General features: G+C 41.1%; 1 protein-coding gene across 3 annotated transcripts in view; it reads left to right on the forward strand.

Annotated features, from left to right (window-relative positions):
- The window catches only part of LOC141768001 (uncharacterized protein C1orf21 homolog), a 39277-nt gene extending 23674 nt beyond the window's left edge, over positions 1–15603 (forward strand). For all 3 annotated transcript variants that reach the window (XM_074635851.1, XM_074635853.1, XM_074635854.1), the window contains 4 exons: positions 6980–7065; positions 9618–9685; positions 11381–11441; positions 14075–15603. In XM_074635851.1, coding sequence (XP_074491952.1) covers positions 6980–7065; positions 9618–9685; positions 11381–11441; positions 14075–14122 — 263 coding nt within the window. In that variant the 3' untranslated portion in view covers positions 14123–15603. The remainder of the gene's footprint in view (positions 1–6979; positions 7066–9617; positions 9686–11380; positions 11442–14074) is intronic.
- The last annotated feature ends 3274 nt before the right edge of the window (positions 15604–18877 follow it).

An 18877-nucleotide genomic window follows, 5' to 3' on the forward strand; every position in this document is an offset into this window, starting at 1 on the left:
GATGTCTGCAATAATGGCAGTCGAGGAGGAGAGATTAGAGTGGAGATAGTGGGACTTTATGTGTATACGACTGTGGCACCCTAATATGTTTATATACAACATGGTGGCGTGCAGATTTCACTGTTTCTTTAAAGGGACTCTGTAAGAATCAGAAGTTGCTTATTAACAGTGACCCCTGTGGCCGTGAAGTCAACGATAGTGCTCGCACTACTGACTAAGGCTGTCCCGAATGCAATTTTTTGGGCTCCGAAGCTTCGGTGAGAAATATTCGAAGGTATTCGAAGCTTCGCAAAGCAGCACGGTACAGCATACTGACATGTTCTTCTGTCTCCATCTCCCTTGTTTCAGCGCCGCTGACGCACTACTGTACATACACGCACCTCTACACACTACTAACGGCGATATCCGTCTGATAATAACTAATAATAATTAATGTTGAATATGAAGAATGAATAATGTTGTAGGATTATTCCTCATTTCATGGCAACGGTCGAAGCTTCGAAGCACCCCTCGGTTCAGCCTACTGCCGACACACGAGACTGAACATGTTTCACAGGCATCATGTTGATTAACGTTAGCAACGTTAGATAGTCGCTAAACCACATCACATATCCCTCCCTAGAAACTTTTAAACTAACCGTTGTCGATGCCGTGTTATGCATTCTGGTAGTGTGGTGGCGCGATTCAAGAGATGGGGCGTCACATTGGCCGCTCCTCATAGAAGACATATTCATCAACTGCATGGCTTCTTTCTCGCATAAAATGTTTTCAGAAACACATTTCGAGATATAAACTATGAACTATTTTCGTGATATAAGAGAAGAAAGTTTCCAAACGAGCCGCCATGTTGGTTCCAGGTTTGAAAGCTGGGAGCAGCAGCCCACGGAGGGAAAGCGTTCGTCATCATCAGGTGCCCGAGTGCCTCGTGTTTAGTGGCAGCCCATCAAGAGTGCAATGCTGGGAAGCGAGGCGATCACTCGCAATAAAAAACGCCCCTGTGGACTACAAGGCACTCACGAACACGCATGACGTCACATCCTTTGTATTTCCCCGGAAAAACGGGCCTGAGTTCTTCACATTAAAAACAGTCTACAGGCTGATAGAGGAAACCCAGAAAGTCGTGGAAGGTCTCATTGTTTAGGTTACAAAGCGATTTATACTTGTATAAAGTTACATACAGTCCCTTTAAGAGTTTGTGTTGTTTTGAGGCGGTGGAGCAGCTGAGTAGTTTGAGGCTCTGTCCTCCTGACAGAGTCTGATGCTTCTATCACTCTTAAATGTTTGTGTCAGATGCAGAGAAACTAGTGTGAAGAGAAAACGATTGCTGATTTCTCACTGATTTAAGAAAAGACACCCGCCAAAGGATTAATGGTGTGTTTTACTCCCGGGGAATATTACTAGATCTTTCAAAGCTGATTGTTTTATTAAGAAATGCTGCCACTTCAATCATACTGAGCTTTCATTATCAAACCGCTAAGTGAGCACGCAGTCCTTGGAAGTACGATCACATACAGCTACATCCTCGAATGAACTCTTTGTGCTGACACATTTCAGAGAATTCTCTCTTCTTCTTCTTCAAAACCAAACTCACAACAAAGGCAGTTTCATTCTGCTTACTGTGCGTGGAGAGCGAAACAGTTCCTCTTCAGGGCAGTACACAGAAATAGAGAAGCACGCTGTCGGTGACCTGAAGGTCGCTGGTTCAATCCCCAGGCTGGCAGGATAGACATGGCTGCAGAAGGTGAAAGACCGGCACGTGATGCACATCCCTCATTATCACTGCTGAAGGGCCCTTTAACAAGGCTGCTCCTTGGCTGCTCCAGTGGAGCTGCTTTAGTGGTTAACTGAGATTTACTGTGGTGTTATTGGGAAGTGATTGTGGAGCAGGGCGTTCCTAGAAAACAGCATTCATGCTCCGTGAATTGACCCTAGTTAAATAAAGGTCAGATCTAGATACTGTATGTTAGATTGAGAACAAACATGCTCCCGTTTTAGTCAAAGGAGAAGACACTGACTTGTGATTATCATAAAGTGGGCATGTCTGTAAAGGGGAGACTCGTGGGTACCCATAGAACCCATTTTCATTCACATATCTTGAGGTCAGAGGTCAAGGGACCCCTTTGAAAATTGCCATGCCAGTTTTTGTTTGAAATGTTATTTACCCTCCTTCCTACAAGCTAGTATGACATGGTTGGTACCAATGGATTTCCTGGGTTTTTAGTTTCATATGATACCAGTATCTTCACTCTATTTTTTTGCGTTAACGTGTTATTATCGCGCTAACTTTGACAGCCCTAAATCTATAATTATTACCCCACAACAACGTAGTCGGGGGTATATAGCGCTTCGCGTGTCCTTCCGTCCGTTTGCGTGTCACACTTTCGTTTCTGGAGCAGAACTCGGAAACTATTTAACTTAGGAACTTCAAATTTGCTATGATGGTTGACAGTGTGGTCTAGTTTTGCCTTTTGGGGGTTAGAAGTCCAGGGTGCCCAAAATATTTCCAAGAGGGCAAAATCTTTGTCCCTACTTTAGCAGGGGTCAAGCAGTGAGACATGCTCTCTTTTGCCATGTTTTTAATATTATGGGCCTACAGTAGAAAAAGTCTAAAAAATGTAATGGCGAGGGATGTGTGAATATTCTGCCAGTAGGATCCAGAAGTCAGATTCTCATTTAATCGGATTATTTAATTGTGTATCACATGTTTTTAGATCAGTCGGTTGTTGTCTGAGGTTTATTGAGGAGCTCCCTACTGTCACAAGTAATTTAATTTCAGTGTTTTTTCCTGTTTGCTTACAGTTGGCTCTACAGTAACAGATCAGAAAAGATATTTTGAGATATTCCGTCTGCCTCTTTCTGCTTCTCATCATTTTATCCCTGCCAGTAAAAGCCGTGACATTTATTTCTCTTGAGAATATTAAGCGCGGCATTTCAGTATTTCTTTCTAAACTGATTCCCACTTGATGGGTTCTGTGTGTGTTGGAGATGAGACTTGGTGTTCAGGTGTAAATGTCATGGCAAGGCTGGTGATGGCCTGGAGCCAGAGTGGCTGAGAGGGAGGACACACAGCAGGAAGGACAGAGTGACATCGCCACGGGACGGCGAGAGCTGTTCGAGCACACACACACACACACACACACACACACGCACGCACGAAGATGGCTATTTAAATGAGTCACACCCAAACAAACAGCACACTTGCATAAATGGCAAACGTGCTGATTCAAAGACACAGCGGTGTTATCTGAAATAGAAATGCACACACACACACACACACACACACACACACACACACACACACTCGTGCACATGTTTGTACCTTAAGGTCATCGCCGAGCTCCGGTCTCTAATCAGAGATGAGAAAGATGTCCACATCACAAAATCACGGCTTCTCAAAATAGTTCTTCCCTTTCATCTTCCCCTCTCTGACGCTTCCCCTCCCCTCTCTCCCAAAGCGAGCCCGCCCGGCATCGGCGTGACGAAACACCCTTGTCGTTTCTTGTGACGATGACTGCCGCACACACACACACACACACACACACACATATATACTATATACTCACACACAGCATGACCGGGTTTTGCTCCTATCTAAACTGAAGCAAAGCCTGTGATGTGATGAGTCTTGATTGGTGTAAGCTGGGTCACTTTGATCTATCTTTACCCGTCACATATTAAGCTCACTGACTATCAGCCTGTTTAACCCGTCAGGCTGCAGCTCACCCAAATTATAAAATGACAATTTTTTCACAATTTGGTGCTTTAAAATGTTCTTATAGATGTATTGATGTTGCCCACAGTTGCAGCTAATTTTACCCCTTCCTATTCATCTGTATCCACCTTAAGGTACGGATTATATAGCTTTAAAGTCTGGCTGTCAAATGTGTTTTAACGCCACTAATTCCTTAACGAATTTTGTGATTTTTAGGTTGTAGCGGGCTCAGTTTTAAAGTTAGAGTGAAGACAGTGGCATCATATGAAACTAAAAAACCTAATGAATCCATCGGTACCAACCATGTCATACTAGCTTGTCACAAAGGAGGTTAAATAACGCTCATTACTAAATAATGCTCCAAACTTACACTAAATTTCAGCGAGGAAAAACTGTCATGGCCATTTTCAAAGGGGTCCCTTGACCTCTGACCTCAAGATATGTGAATGAAAATGGGTTCTGTGGGTACCCACGAGTCTCCCCTTTACAGACATGCCCACTTTATGATAATCACATGCAGTTTGGGGCATGTCATAGTCAAGTCAGCACACTGACACACTGACAGCTGTTGTTGCCTGTTGGTCTGCAGTTTGACATTTTATGATTTGAGCATATTTTGTATGCTAAATGCAGTACCTGTGAGGGTTTCTGGACAATATTTGTCATTGTTTTGTGTTGTTAATTGATTTCCAATAATAAATATATACATACATTTGCATAAAGCAGCATATTTATCCACTCCCATGTTGATAAGAGTATTAAATACTTGACAAATCTCCTTTTAAGGTACATTTTGAACAGATAAAAAATGTGCGATTAATCGTGATTAAATATTTGTATCCATTGACAGCCTTACTTTAAATGTATGTGTGTTGCTACTGTAATACGCAGGAGAGCGGGGGAAATGGCTCTTAATTCTGTTTCCTTCTGCAGCATCACATGCGCCGCGTGTTTACAGAGCAGATCTTAGTTGGGTGAGCCTGTGTAGTGTTAGAAAACCGTTTGTGTGTGTCGGCGTGTTCAGACAGGAGCCGCTTTGCTCCGACTGGTTTACATTCCTGAGACAAACAGAACAGCAGAAAAGCGTCCGACGTTTGTTTTGTTTTTCTCATCTCTTCTTCTCTTTCTCTGAAATCTGCCAGCTTCCCTCCTTCTTTCTCTCTCTTTGAAATTATTTCACATCAGCAGCGTTTATCTGACTAACGCAGGCCGTGTTTTTCTCTACAGTGACGCACATGTAAGATGTAGAAACACACACTCGCGCACACAGAAACACACACAGGTGATCCAGGTGCTATAGGTGGATTGTGAGCAACAGAGCAGAGGGAGGGCTGAACCCCTCAGCTGGGTACAAAGCGGCACAGACAGACGCATGGATAAACAGACAGACTGCTGATAGAGGGAGGGCAAAATACAAAGTGTGCAACAGATAAGCCTGAGAGGTGTGTGTGTGTGTTTGTATGTTTGTGTGTATCAAAGTCGCGGCTGCTTTATCAGTAAAATGTCCAACAACCAGGTAGTCAGCAGAAATGCCAGCGTGCTTGTATGGTTCTGCTCAAGGTTAGGTTGGGTTTGGTCTCAGGTAAAGGTGCTGCATGTGGAGTTTTTAGACGTCGTATCGTCTTACATCACTGTCACATCTATTGTGATGTTATTGTGTGGTATAAGCACATTTTGTTCGGGGTCTTTCAGGTCTTTTTTGTGCCTTACTGCTAGGTATGGGATGATATGAAAATTTCATGTCACGATTATCCTGGTAAAAATAATTACTATTCACGATATTATCCTGATAAAAAAAATAAAAAATATGCTTAAAACTTGTTAGTTGCAACCCTAAATACAGGACTGCAAATTTCAAACTGGTGGCACACTGCAAAATGCAATATTGAGGTCAGCAGGGGCTTCAAATCATACTGCAATGTCTCAAAATTGCCAAAATGCCCCTCAGGTCCTCTGGCACTATTCTTCCAAAGTGTAGGACTAAAACCTTTGATGAGGCAGCTTTTAACCATTATGCTCCGAGCCGCTGGAACAGTCAACGTAAATAAATAATAATATCATTTTATTGTCATTTTATTGTTCACTTATTTTATTGTATTTAATTTGTATAATTATATTGTTATTTTATTAATCACATATTTTATTGTATTTAATTTTTTATAATGTTATTGTTTTGTGTGCATTGGTCTCAAATGATCAAATTGTTAAATTGTTGACATTTTGTTTGTTCTTTTTACGGTCCACACTTGTTCTGTCTTATTTTTATTTTTAATAATTCTTTTTATAATTAATTTGATTGATTGATTGATTGAAAATAAATGTGGTAATGATGAACTGATGTTAAAATACTGCTAATACACATGTATTCCTACTTGGACCGGACAATATGATGTTAAATCTAAACCACAAGCAGTTTTCACAATCCTTTTTATAGCTGTCACTGTAAAAACAAGTACTTCTACATGCATCAGTGCATGATATATAGACATGTTTGTCCTTAAAATACAGTAAGACTACAGAGATCCTGGACTGTGGACTTAATCATATGGGATTCAAACAGTGTGTTGAAGCCTCAGTAAGTTAATTCAGCACATTCATATATTTATTGCGCTGATTTCTACCTTTAGCAGTGATTAGCGGGGTGTGGCGGTGGCGGCGGCGCCGTGCAGTTTGAGGGAGTGTTACCGTTCCCGCTAGTGAGCTTGTCTTAACTGTCTTAACTGTCTAAGCTGTCCATGTAGCCTAGAAGCTGTTCGACTGATCTTTAATCCCCTCCAGCTTTCTACTTCTTATCTGTTCCCTGTTATTTTTCTCCCTCTTGTCTCTTCTGTCCCTTTTCTTACTTCATTCACGTATATATTCCCTCTCGCTGTTGCTCTGTTTTTACTTCCCTCAGACGAACTAAAACGGAAAGGAGATGACTAGTGTCCACCTACTTATGCCTCAGCTGACGTGTCCACTTTCTAAAACACTGCATCAGGTTGTAGTTATCACATTACATTGAACAAATTATAACTCAAATCAATGGTGTAGTCAGTGCTAATGATGACATAATGCAGTGAGAGTACAGTGAGGCCGATATGACCTACAGTAGTGCAATCGTTTTAGCCTCTCAGATCATATTGACCAGGATGAACGGGAGGAATCTGGTCAGTGTTCCTTCTCTGGAAGATAAATACATGTTGTTTGTTTCCCTCCCTCCTTTAATCATGCCTCTCTCTCTCTCTCTCTCTCTCTCTCTCTCTCTCTGAACCACTCGATCCTCAGACGAATACAAGATGAAGGGAGTGGAGGAGGTGAAGTACATGAGAGGGGAGGAAAACCGGGTGAATGTACGCAACCAGGAGAACCTGGTGAGAGACACACACATACAGACGGATACCCATCCACTGACAGCCCGTCATCCATACACACACACACACACACACACACACACACACACACACACACACACACACACACACAGACTCAGACCTTTTCCTGACAGTTTATCAACTCTAGCGAACAGGCTCGTGTTTGTGTCCGACGGCAGCTCCCGTCAGGCTGCACATACACACTTGTTGTCTCATGCACACGTACAAAAACACACAAAGAGGTGCCTTGCACGCAGGTAGAGACAACATGCAGGCGTGTGTGGAATGTGGAGCTGATCGCTTGGTTGATTTGACTCCCTTTCCTGCTAAACCTGCAGTCTTAAACATAGGGAAGAAATGTCATGTCGTCATCATGAAGTCGTTATTTTGTACTAATAACTTGCTATCCAATCCCTTTTGCACATTTAACCTCCAGTTTATAAAGCTTTACACCTGTATCAACACACTAAAGGACTGAAAAGTAGTAGTAGTGTGAAGTAAGAGCCTGTTTACTCCTTCAGTAAATCAGGTCAGTCTGCCCGGCGTCCTGGCAAGCAGTGAAACAAGAACCAATGAAACTGAACTGAACAAAAATATAAACCCAATACTTTTGTTTTTGCTCCCAGTTTTCACGAATTTGAAATAGAAGATCTTTTTCTGTGCACACAAAAGGTTCATTTCTCTCAAATGTTTTAGTTAAAACTCTGTTACTTAGCACTTATGGAGTTACGTTTGTGTCTTTATTATGCATGTAGACAGAAAAGGTTTGAGAGGAAAACTATCGACATGCAATCGAAAAAATGTTTTATTGTAAGTAAAACTAATTTGTGAATAAAAATGTTTTAATCCAAAAGTTTTGTTTGCAAATCCAAAATGCTTGTTTGTAAATCCAAAGGTTTTGCTTGCTGTTGAGCTGAATCTCATGGGCGGGCGCCAAGCTGTCACTCCAATCGAGACTGGCCAATCGAGACGTGTCTTGCGTCTTTCAGCGTAGGTCCCGCCCACGAGATTCAGCTCAACAGCAAATAAAACTTGTGGAATTTGCAAACAAAAACGTTTGGATGCACATTAATACATCTTTAATCACAATTTAATTTTACTTGCAATAAAACATTTTTTTGATTGCGTTGTGGTTAGTTTTGCTATTTTTTAAAAGTTTGGCTCTCAAACCTATTCTGTTTCATTGCATAATAAAGATACACAAGTAACTCCATAAGCACTTCAGCTGACAGGTGCAGCATATCAAGATGCTGATAAAACAGCATGATTGTTACACAGGTGTGCCTTTGGGCTGGCCACTCTAAAGTGTGCAGTTTTGCCACAGATGACGCAAGTTTTGAGGGAGTGTGTGCCATTGGCATGCTGACTGCAGTAATGTCCACCAGTTGCCTGTCCATATGAATGTTCATTTCACTATCAAAAGGCAAAGGAGATGTGTTGCACTGCATGAGGCAAATGGTGGTGACACCAGATACTGACTGTGACCAGCCCAAGGCACACCTGTGTAATATAGACGCTGGTTAATTAGCGTCTTGATATGCCACACCTGTGAGGTGGATGGCTTATCTTGGCAAAGGTGCAAGTGCTCACTAACACGGATTTCAACAAATTAGTGCCCACAATTTGAGAGCAATAAGCCTTTTGTGTGCATACAAAGTCTTCTTTCTTTAAATCTTTTATTTCAACTCGTGAAAAATGGGAGCAAAAAGAAGTATTGCCTTCATATATTTATTCATTGTATAAATATTGATTAAAAAAAACAGAAGAAGTGTCATAGTAACAGGCTACAAGCAGCACAGGAAAAGCAGAGATTATACTCTGATGACGGACACACGCAGGATAGTGATAGCAGATTTGTTAGCCCATTAGTTGTAACAAAAATGATAAAGACGTGAGGTGACGTTCTCCTTATCACTGGAGTGTGTTCCCTAATATCTCCGGAAACGACAAACATCACAGCTTGACTTATTTTATTGTGAAGGAAACACATTTTGTGAACCGCATGGATTGTTTTAAGTGTCTGGTTTCAGAATGGGAGGAAGGGTATGTTATTTAGCTGAGTTATGGGAGACCCAAACCACATTTTCACACAGCCGTGAAACCTCCAGTGAAGCCACAACATGTGGTTAGACCAGTATTTGTTTTCTACCACCACCAGTCATTACTGTAGGTGTAAGAGGAATTCACACGCACACACAGAGTGAGTGGTGAAAGATGCAGGTCACAGTATGAGTTGGTTGATCACTGGAGCAGGAAACTGTTCACAAAGCTACAAAAACATGGAGGGGAACTCATGCGGTGACCAACTTTCATCAGAGTTGATACAACAGTTTTATTAGACCTACATACATTATACCTGTATACAGTATTTATATATACCCGAGGTCCAGTCAGCTGGGTGAGGACGTAATTCAATAATGCAGGGTTGACGTGTGCTTTCAGCGGTGTGGCTGTTTGCTGATACGAACTGTTTGTTTTTTGCCTGTTTAATCAGCTGATAATGAAAGCTAATGGTGTATGTGTGTATTTGTATGTGTGTGTGTGCCTTTCAGGAGAAGAGTAATGTGCAGTACAGAGGCAAACAGCAGAAAGAGGTCTCTTCAGGAAACATCAAGTCGAAGTAAGTGGCCAGCAGCAGTCTGCATGCTGAAATGAAAGTCTGGAGGATATTGTATAAAGATAGATGATCTATGTATTATGGACAGCTCTAATAACTTCAACACTTGATCACAAACATTGTTAAAGGGTCAGGTCACTTACCTCTAACAGTAGCCATACACTTTTATTCAGCGTGTCTATCAGAGTGTCTGTTTGCAGAGAGAATAGTCACAAGGCAGCTATTCAGCTATGTACACCTGTAAATGTTTTTACGCTTGCTTCAGGTGGTTTTTGCCTTTTGTTGAAATGGAGTTGAAGTGCTAAAATGGATTATGGAAACGTCCAACTTTGCCGAATAAATCCTGACGTAGTGAACATATAACTCACTGATCAGCTGTTTCTGCTGTCGGCGACTTCTCGTATATTCCCATAACGTGTGAATGCTTGTCTTCGTCTCCGGAAACAACATTAAACATGTCCAATACTAGCTGGCAGGAAAGAAGAAATTAAAAGTTGCCCAATTGAAACAAATTCCTGAAGACCTCTCCGTTTTTCTCTTGTAGATGGTTAGATGGCCAAGACAACTTGTTTGGTTTCCGGTTTGCAACCTAATTTTTCCCCCCTCACTTTGGTTATTATGATTTTTAACAAGGTATAAGTAAGGGGTAATACACAGCGAGCCGGTCAGTGTTGTGAAAGAATCCCCAACAGGGCGATGCTGCCAGGTCTCTCATCGCCCTGAAGGGGATTCTTTCACAACAATGACCCGCTAGCTGTACATTATCCCGCTTATTACACGGCTACTAACTTGAGAAATCAATATTTTGACACAAAAACGGTCCGCCAGAGTCCGACATCAGAGCTGCACCCATAGCAACGGTCTGTTATACACAAATTACAGATTGCAGAACGCCGTGATTGACCAATCAGAATCGAGTATTCAACACAGCCGTGTAATGATACTACATAACATATTCAGTGAATATATGAAAAACTAAACGAGACTGAGATTGGGATTGATGGAAATGCACCTAATTCACATTTCTTTTTTGTGACATTTCAAAAGTTCGTTTAACAGTTGAATGGAAACACGACTAATGTCACTCTTCATCTGCTGAGGAAGATAGTGCGATATAACGGAAAGCTCCAGAACAGCTAGAGCACTAATAGGCCTTGTGATGAGATTGTTTTTCCAGCTCACTGTGAACAGTTTTCAAAGGGAGGGTTACTTACTTCCACAGAAAGTAGTTCCAGTGAAAACTGATAATGTGTTTTCATTTGGCTGAACTGACCCTTTAATAAAGCGTCCTTACATTCAGTATGTTAATATTATGATATGTGAAGTCAGTGATGTTTCGTGTCTGGTTTCTGTAATGCGTCGCTGCCTCTTGGACTAACCTCAGACTCTGTACGTGTTTGTATATGTAAACATTGTTGGTCGCTGGTGGCTGCACAGTATTTAGTCTTTGGATGAGAGAACGGGGTAATACTTTATAAAATAATTATTTAAATTCCTCCTCAGCCTTTCTCACACTGCAGTGAGGAGTGTGTGTGTGTGTGTGTGTGTGTGTGTGTTTGTGCTGTGTGGGGGGTGTAATGGAAAATTCTCATGATGTATTTGTTGCCTCCCTTCTCCTCCTCGTCTCCAACCTCCGACTTCCTCTCCCCCTCCTTCTCGCTTTTCCATTTTTCTCCTCCCTCTCTCTCTCTCTCTCAGTATTCACACGTCAGAGAGCCAGCAGGAATTTTTCAGGATGCTGGATGAGAAGATTGAGAAGGTGAGGGGGGGGTATGTGTGTGTTTGGGTAGGCGGTGGGAGTGGTGGGGGGGGGGGGCACTGACTGGGCCTCTGAGCATTTAAAGAAACAGCTGGGTCTTAACATTTAAAGAGACAGGCTGTACGACAACAGCATCCATTAGTACATTGTCACTCTGCTTACGTGCTCAACACTCCGCTCCACATGTGTGAGTGGGAGGAACAGGTCATCATCGCTGCAGTGATGAGCACTTACAGTACTACTCTCAGTCTGCCACTTCATCACAACGGTTGTTTCTGACTGTAGATGAGGTTGCAAAGTGAAACGATGCTGGCTGGTTTCAGCTTCGGTGTGATGCTTTCCATTTTTCAACCCCGCCTCGAAAACAAATGAGTGTGTTTTCTGCAGTGGTGGGAGAAGATTTCAGGTTCTTTTACTTCATTTTCAGTACATTTTTATTTATTATTACTTTTGTCAGTTTCAAGTTATTTCATTGACCATTGTGGGTTTTTCTTTCTTTAACGGAAGGGTACCAACAATTTTGTCCACGTCTGTATCTTGATATATGACCACATCCTTCATGCAAGGCATATTTGCGAGTTTCCATCTTATGTTATCTTTGCATTATCTTGTTCAGTGATCTGATGCCTCAACAGCCTGAAACAAACATTATGTGATCAGTGTGTTTAACACAGTCTTTTCACATTAATTAATTATTCCTCTTCTTACTTTTTATGTCATTCATCATTCACTTTTATATTTAGGACACTTTCGGCCTCTTGATTTAGTTAATTCTGGACCATTTTAAACCTCCTTTCCTCATTGTTTATGAATATTACTATATATTAAGTGACTTTTGTTAGATTGATTCAATAAGTGAAGAACACAGATGTAACACCAAGATTATTTAGTGTCACTGTGGTCATGTGGCTGCTTTAGGTCATTCTATCAACCCTCTGAGACCCACAATAGACCCGTTTTAGTCTTTTTTTAGGGGGGTACAGGGGGTCTTTAGGGGGAGATAGCAGGTCAACAGCAGATGTCACATAGAAGTGAACATGAATTAATATAATTAATTAATTAATTTAAATGATTTGTAAAAGTTTATAAGGGGCATCATCATTTTATACAGCAGTTTGCTTTGTTGGCAAGTGTGATTATCACATATCTTGATATATGACCACATCCTTCGTGCAAGGCATGTTTGTAGAAATACTCAGTTAAAGTCCTGCATTATACATTTTGCTTAACTTATTATTATCAGGAAAATATACTCAAAGCTGCTATATTCAATATGTTTGTTTTAACAATGGATTCAATTATTATGTATAATGTGATATGGGTCGCCCATATTAATGAACCCACAGAGAATTGTCGCTTGATGGAGCATTTTAGTATCTTTCAGCTCATTGTTTTGGTTCACTCTTACAGCTCTCATCAGCGTAGTTTCTGGCCACTTCAGTGAAAAAGCTCTGATAAACCCACAGTAAGCTACCAGCTCAGCATCAAACTGCAGACAGGAAAAAGTTAGCGAATAGCTCGTGAACATTGTTTAGCATTTAGCAGCTAAAGAGTCAGTTATTTTTCTCAGGAGTTGGAGGAGACCAAAACAGAACAAAAAAAGAAATAGGTGAATATTGGACTTAACCAGAATTATGACCAGAAACACTCACTAATGAATGCTAATGTTACACTACGCTTGATTTGTAAATATTTTTTTTAATTATTTTCTGTCTTAATCTGCAAGCGTGCTGCTACTAATGATTATTTTATAATTATTTATTAATCTGCCAATTATTTTTTTAAATAGCAAATAGCACAATAGCAGAAAATAGTGAAAAATACTAAATAAAAAAATTAACTTCTTCAAAATTGCCTGTTTTGGCCTACAAAAAAAGATATACAATTTATATACTTTTATATGTATTTTATAAACTATCACATAAGACAATGAAAAGCATCACATCCTTGCAATTGTGAAGTGTTTTGGCATTTTGCTTGAAAAACAAGGAATCAATCATGCAGTTGCAGATGAATTATTTGACGATCGACTGACTGATTAATCGACTAATCCTTTCAGCTCTAATTTGCAAAGTATCAAGTAACTAAAGCCGTCAGATAAATGTATTGGAAAATATTTTCATTTGAAATGTAGTGAATTAAATGTATAATGTAGCATGAAATGGAAATCCAGCCGTTAAGTACCTCAAAGTGGTACTTAGGCAGCGTACTTTTTAAAATGCACTCTGTAACTTTCCAACACTGATTTGCAACGTGCTGCCGAGGCTGCCGGTGTTTTAAAGCCTTATTTAAATCGAGACAGCGTGCCGTGTTAGACGAGCTGTTAGGCTCTCGAGAGGAGAGGAAGGTAGAGTCGAGTTAGCTCTTCATCACGATGGAAGAAACAAAACAGCATAACTGCCCACCTGTCAGCACTTAACTGCCTCTTCTAGTATATTCTACGGCAGTACCTGCAAATAGACGAGGGTTTGTTGATACGTGACTGGAGTAACAGGTGCGTCGGGGTTCTGCTGCATGCAAACAGTTCAGAAGGAGTCATTTAAAGTAGGTTATTACTGAGTATGCTTAACTAGAGCAAATTAGAGGAGAAGATTATGCACATCTCATATTCTCTCTAATCCCTTTCTTTGCAGGGGCGAGACTACTGTTCGGAGGAGGAAGAAGAGGAAGATGGGACATAGCACAGAGGCCCCCCGAGATTCACCCCCACAGAGAGCCTCGCAATGTGTGTGTGTGTGAGTGTGTAAATGCGTACGTGTGTGCTTACGTGTGCCTGAGAGAATCAGTGTTTTACCAATGGGGCGTTGATGTGACGGGACACTGTATGTGTTGGTATGAGCATGTGTGTGCTTTTGAACGTATGGCAAAGATAGTATTTTAATCGAAAGTGAGAAAGAGAAAGAGAGAGAGAGAATGGGATGAAGAAGACTTTCTTCAGAGACTACAGCCCTCCTCTCTTAGCGCCTCACCCCTTCAGGCCCCTGAGCTGACAGATGGAGGTGGCGGAGCGATGAAGGGACAGACGGATGACAGGAGGGAGAGATGGAGGAGGACGTGACGAAAAGGAAACAGTCGGGTCGAACTGAGTGATTTGTTCAACAGCGGCTCCTCGTCCCTCTGTCTGTCCCTCCGTACATCTGCACCTCCGTGGTTTGAATCCTGATCTATCATCTATCTAAACCCTGCAATTGGACAAAGGAACTCCCAAATATGGAGGACAAATGTCTTTGGACGAAGAAGACGAAAGGGAGGAAAAGACGGTAAAGGCAGAGGAGTTGCGTAACACCACCAGGATCCACACTGAATTTTTTGGCCTGCCCACCTGCAGCCAGGCCGGCAGCCCGGGCCATGAGGGACTGAGGGAAGAGCGGGTGAGGGAAGAAAGAGTGAAAGATTTGTGATATTTTAATAAGAGAGAGAGTAGGGAGCGAGCCGGTGATTTAGAAACTCTAAACTCCTCCTGCCTTCTGAAGTCAAGGACCTTTTTTTTTTTTTTCTTTTTTTTTAAATTGTGTTTCACAGCCACTCGTTCGGTTATTTTTTCACCTTTTCTTCAATTTGTTTTTACTCTTGGCTTCCTTCGTAGTGTATCATCATCATCATCATCATCATGATCATCATCATCATCATCAATTCCATTATCATTCTCCTCACCACAGCTGGCAGACTGTGTTCATTCAGAGCATCTGTGTCTCAACCCAATCCATCCTCCTTCATGTACCATAACACTGCAGATCCGAGCTGACACACACACACACACACACACACACAGACAAACACACACACACACACACACAGTCTTATATTGTACATATCGTAGCACACAATCATTCCAAACGCACCTCAGTCAGCATGTACATATAAACCACACATTATTGTATCCCTGTCATTTCACCAGCAGACTGTCATGTGCATCAATCAGAGGTATTCTGTAAAGCTCTATTTCTGCTTTGATTCAGTGTTCACACACACACACACACACACACACACACACGTCCATACACGCCAAAGCAGAAAACTGAGCAGAGCTCAAGGGGAGGATGCGTGGTTGCCGTGTAGACACAGATCACATTTTTTTTGTTGTCATCTTTACCGGATACTTCCTGTTGTATTATTTTGAATACTTTTTTTCTATTAAAAATAAAAACGGAGAAGCTCTTAATGTGTATGTATGTATGTGTGTGTGTGTGTGTGTGTGTGTGTATAGCATCTTAGTGTGTGTGTGTGTGTGTGTCGCTCTAAGCTGAGTAATGGAGCAGCGTCATGCTGGCAGAGTACTGAGGAGTGTGAAGTCAGTCTATTTTCCTGTGGTCATGCTGCCTAAAGCCATGCAGTCAGAGCAGATTCACTCAGAGCACCAGGACTGCGTTATGCCACCTGCTGGCACAATATCAGCACTGCAGTCTGGGAGGTCATAATGTTCTTGTAAACAGAGTTACAAAATTAAATACACAATTTAGCATTATGTGTGTGCCGAGGGGGAATTTAGTATTTAATTAAAAAAAATCTTCCCGGATTCAACTCACAAACAAAAAATAAATCACCATAAACAATGAACTAATCTATTATAAAATAATAACTAAATAAACATGGCTTATGAAAGATTCAGATCAGGATGAAGGTAAACAACTCTTTTTTAATTTTTTTTTTATTTTATTAAACAATATCTGGGAGATAAATGTCTTCCAGATGACATGCCTTGAACAAAGTCAAAATCAGCCCAATAACTGTCGAGGCAAGGCCAGTTTAGCATCTTTCAAACACGGGGAATTCAAAGAGCTTTACATAAGTGATGCATTAAAACAACATTTTTAGATAAATATTGTTCTTAGACATGAAAAGTTAAATTCATGAGCATTGAAACACACCCTTGCACAGATCAATACAACCAGGGGTTTTGCTGCTACATCCTTACTTGGTCTGGTATGACCAGTAGATCAAGGTGGCTAATTTTTAGTTAATGTTGGCAACATTTAGATAAACATTGCTGTGTAACTAACATTGCTGATTCAGTTTTATGTCCTTATATGCCTTCTCTACTTGTGCTATATTTTTATACAATGTTTTGTTATCCCACAGTTGTCACTTGTAGCCGCAGCGGCTGCTGTTCAGCAGAAATAACAAAGTCTCACTTTAAACTACAATAATTCTGAAAATAAATAAAACCAATTAAAGCTGCACTACCCAATATTTTTATATTAACAATAGATCAAATTACTGGTTGTAATGTGAAAGGGGTCGTTTGTAGTGAAGAACCCTGAGAATTACCACCTGAATTTGCAGTTCCCCTCCGCTCTACGCACCTTTATAGCATCTTTCAGCTCATTGTTTAGGTTTTCTGGCTCATGTTTGGGTTGACTCTCACAGCTCTCATCAGCGTAATTTGTGGCCACTTCAGCAAAAAAGCTCAGATGAACCTACTGTGCACTATCTGCTCAACACCAAACGACAGACAGACAAAGTTAGTGACAACCTGATGAACATAGTGGAGCATTTAGCAGCCAAAGAGACAGATGTTTCCCTCAGGAGTTGGTGGAGACCAAAACAGAGCTAAAAGAGAGTGAATATTGTACTTAACTTCATCAGGTGGAAACAAACATAACTCCAAATGAATGCTAATGTTGCTCTGTATCTGTTGGATGTATAAATAGACAAGTGTAAACTAACATATTTGCCTTATGAGCTTTATAAGGTGATAATGTGTCAGCGTTTCCGCTTCCTCCAAATGGCCAAAAAAATCAGTAATTGCGGGTTTAAAATAATAGTCAAACAAACACAACAAAACTTGTGGCACAAAAGTTGTTTGTGGGTTATTGTTAGTAATAATGTATTGTTTTATGGCCCTTTATGGGGGTGTACGTGCAGGGAAATCAACGATAAGATATAAAATAGCTTCCTAATGAGTTTAATTGAAAACATCCTATAAAACATGGAAGCTAATAATTGTAATCCATCATAATAACTAAGGACACTGATCATTTGTCCTTCCAATGACCAATTGAGTGATAACACTAATGATAACTGAGCAACTTTTCTTCACAATTGACTGTCTGATTGTGTGTAGTACATGAAACCCAAGTTCGCTGAATCGATATCTGCCCCTACGCTCGGCCTAATGTTGCACCATGTGGGACTGGACGTGTCAGTGGTTAAGTTGATTACCACATCATGAAAGGGACACTCAGTAGTCTGGCTGTATCCTAACTGTCTCTCTCTAACACAGACACACAAACTCCCTCTTTACCTCGCATGACTCACTTGCAGGGGCACATAAGGTTACAATCAGCAGCCACTGTGCACATCGGCAGCGTGAAAGGGTCCCTGTGGGCCAGTGCTCACAGCAAGGCTCCCCACACAGAGAAATAAATGTGTGTTGGAGGCAGACAGAGAGAGAGAGAGAGAAAGGGGGGAGAGCGAGGTGGGCGAGGTAAGAGCGAGAAATTAAGACGAGGGAGTTGGGAAAGATTGTAGGAGGGAGAGAGCGAGGAAGAGACGGATGTTGCCCGTTAACCTCAGACAGGAATATAGGCAAGAAATTGTTCTTTCCACCGTGACGTAAGCACCAATAAAGAGCCCACTCCTCCCTGCTTTGTGTGTGTGTGAGTGAAATAGAGCCCAAAGTGTGAGAGTCCTCATTACGGTACAACATGTTCTTAGCTGCCAGTGTGATTTAAGTCCAAATCCTTAAATAAATCACAGCCAAATTCATATTCATAACTGCAAAATTTGTCTTCAAACGAGAATATTACATCTGTGTTTGCAGCTTTAGCAGCCTCTGAAACATTGTTAACTTGGATTTAGTTGTTGTCTGGCGTTGATCCATGTATTAAAAAAAGACCTGCCAATCAGTTTTGGGAGTGATAGCAGGTTCCTGTGTTTTGAATTGTGTTGCTGGGACGGCCCTTATGTTTATATTTGGATCACAGATTGGGCCTTTCAGCACTGATGCCTTATTATGCAGCTTGCATAAGAGATCCAGTGCCGCACATCAAAACCTTGAAGTGAAGATGAGAGAAAAGGGTTTGAAGTTTGATGCCAAACTGTGTGTGAGCTATACAAGTTGTACATTTTATGACTTTTTACCTCCATTATGATTAGATATAGCTATTGCCTTATATATGTGGAATAACAAGCTCTCTTACTAAGATGATGGAACATTAAAATTGATTTTTCAGTTACAGGAAACAGGTCGGAAAAAGTAAGTAAGTTAGCTTTAGCTAAGGATAGCTGTGAGTGTAGTCCAACTAGCCTTAAAGAGGACTTACTATGCTAATTTTCAGGTGCATACTGGGGTTTCTACTAGAACATATTTACATGCTTTAATGATAAAGAAACACTTTATTTTCTCACTTCCCGGCTGTGCTGCAGCACCTCTTCTCACCCTCTGTCTGAAACGCTCTGTTTGCGCTCTAGGACTCTTTGGGCTCCGCTCCAGC

The sequence above is a fragment of the Sebastes fasciatus genome, chromosome 5 (genome assembly GCF_043250625.1).
Source record: "Sebastes fasciatus isolate fSebFas1 chromosome 5, fSebFas1.pri, whole genome shotgun sequence".
Classification (NCBI taxonomy): Eukaryota; Metazoa; Chordata; class Actinopteri; order Perciformes; family Sebastidae; genus Sebastes; species Sebastes fasciatus.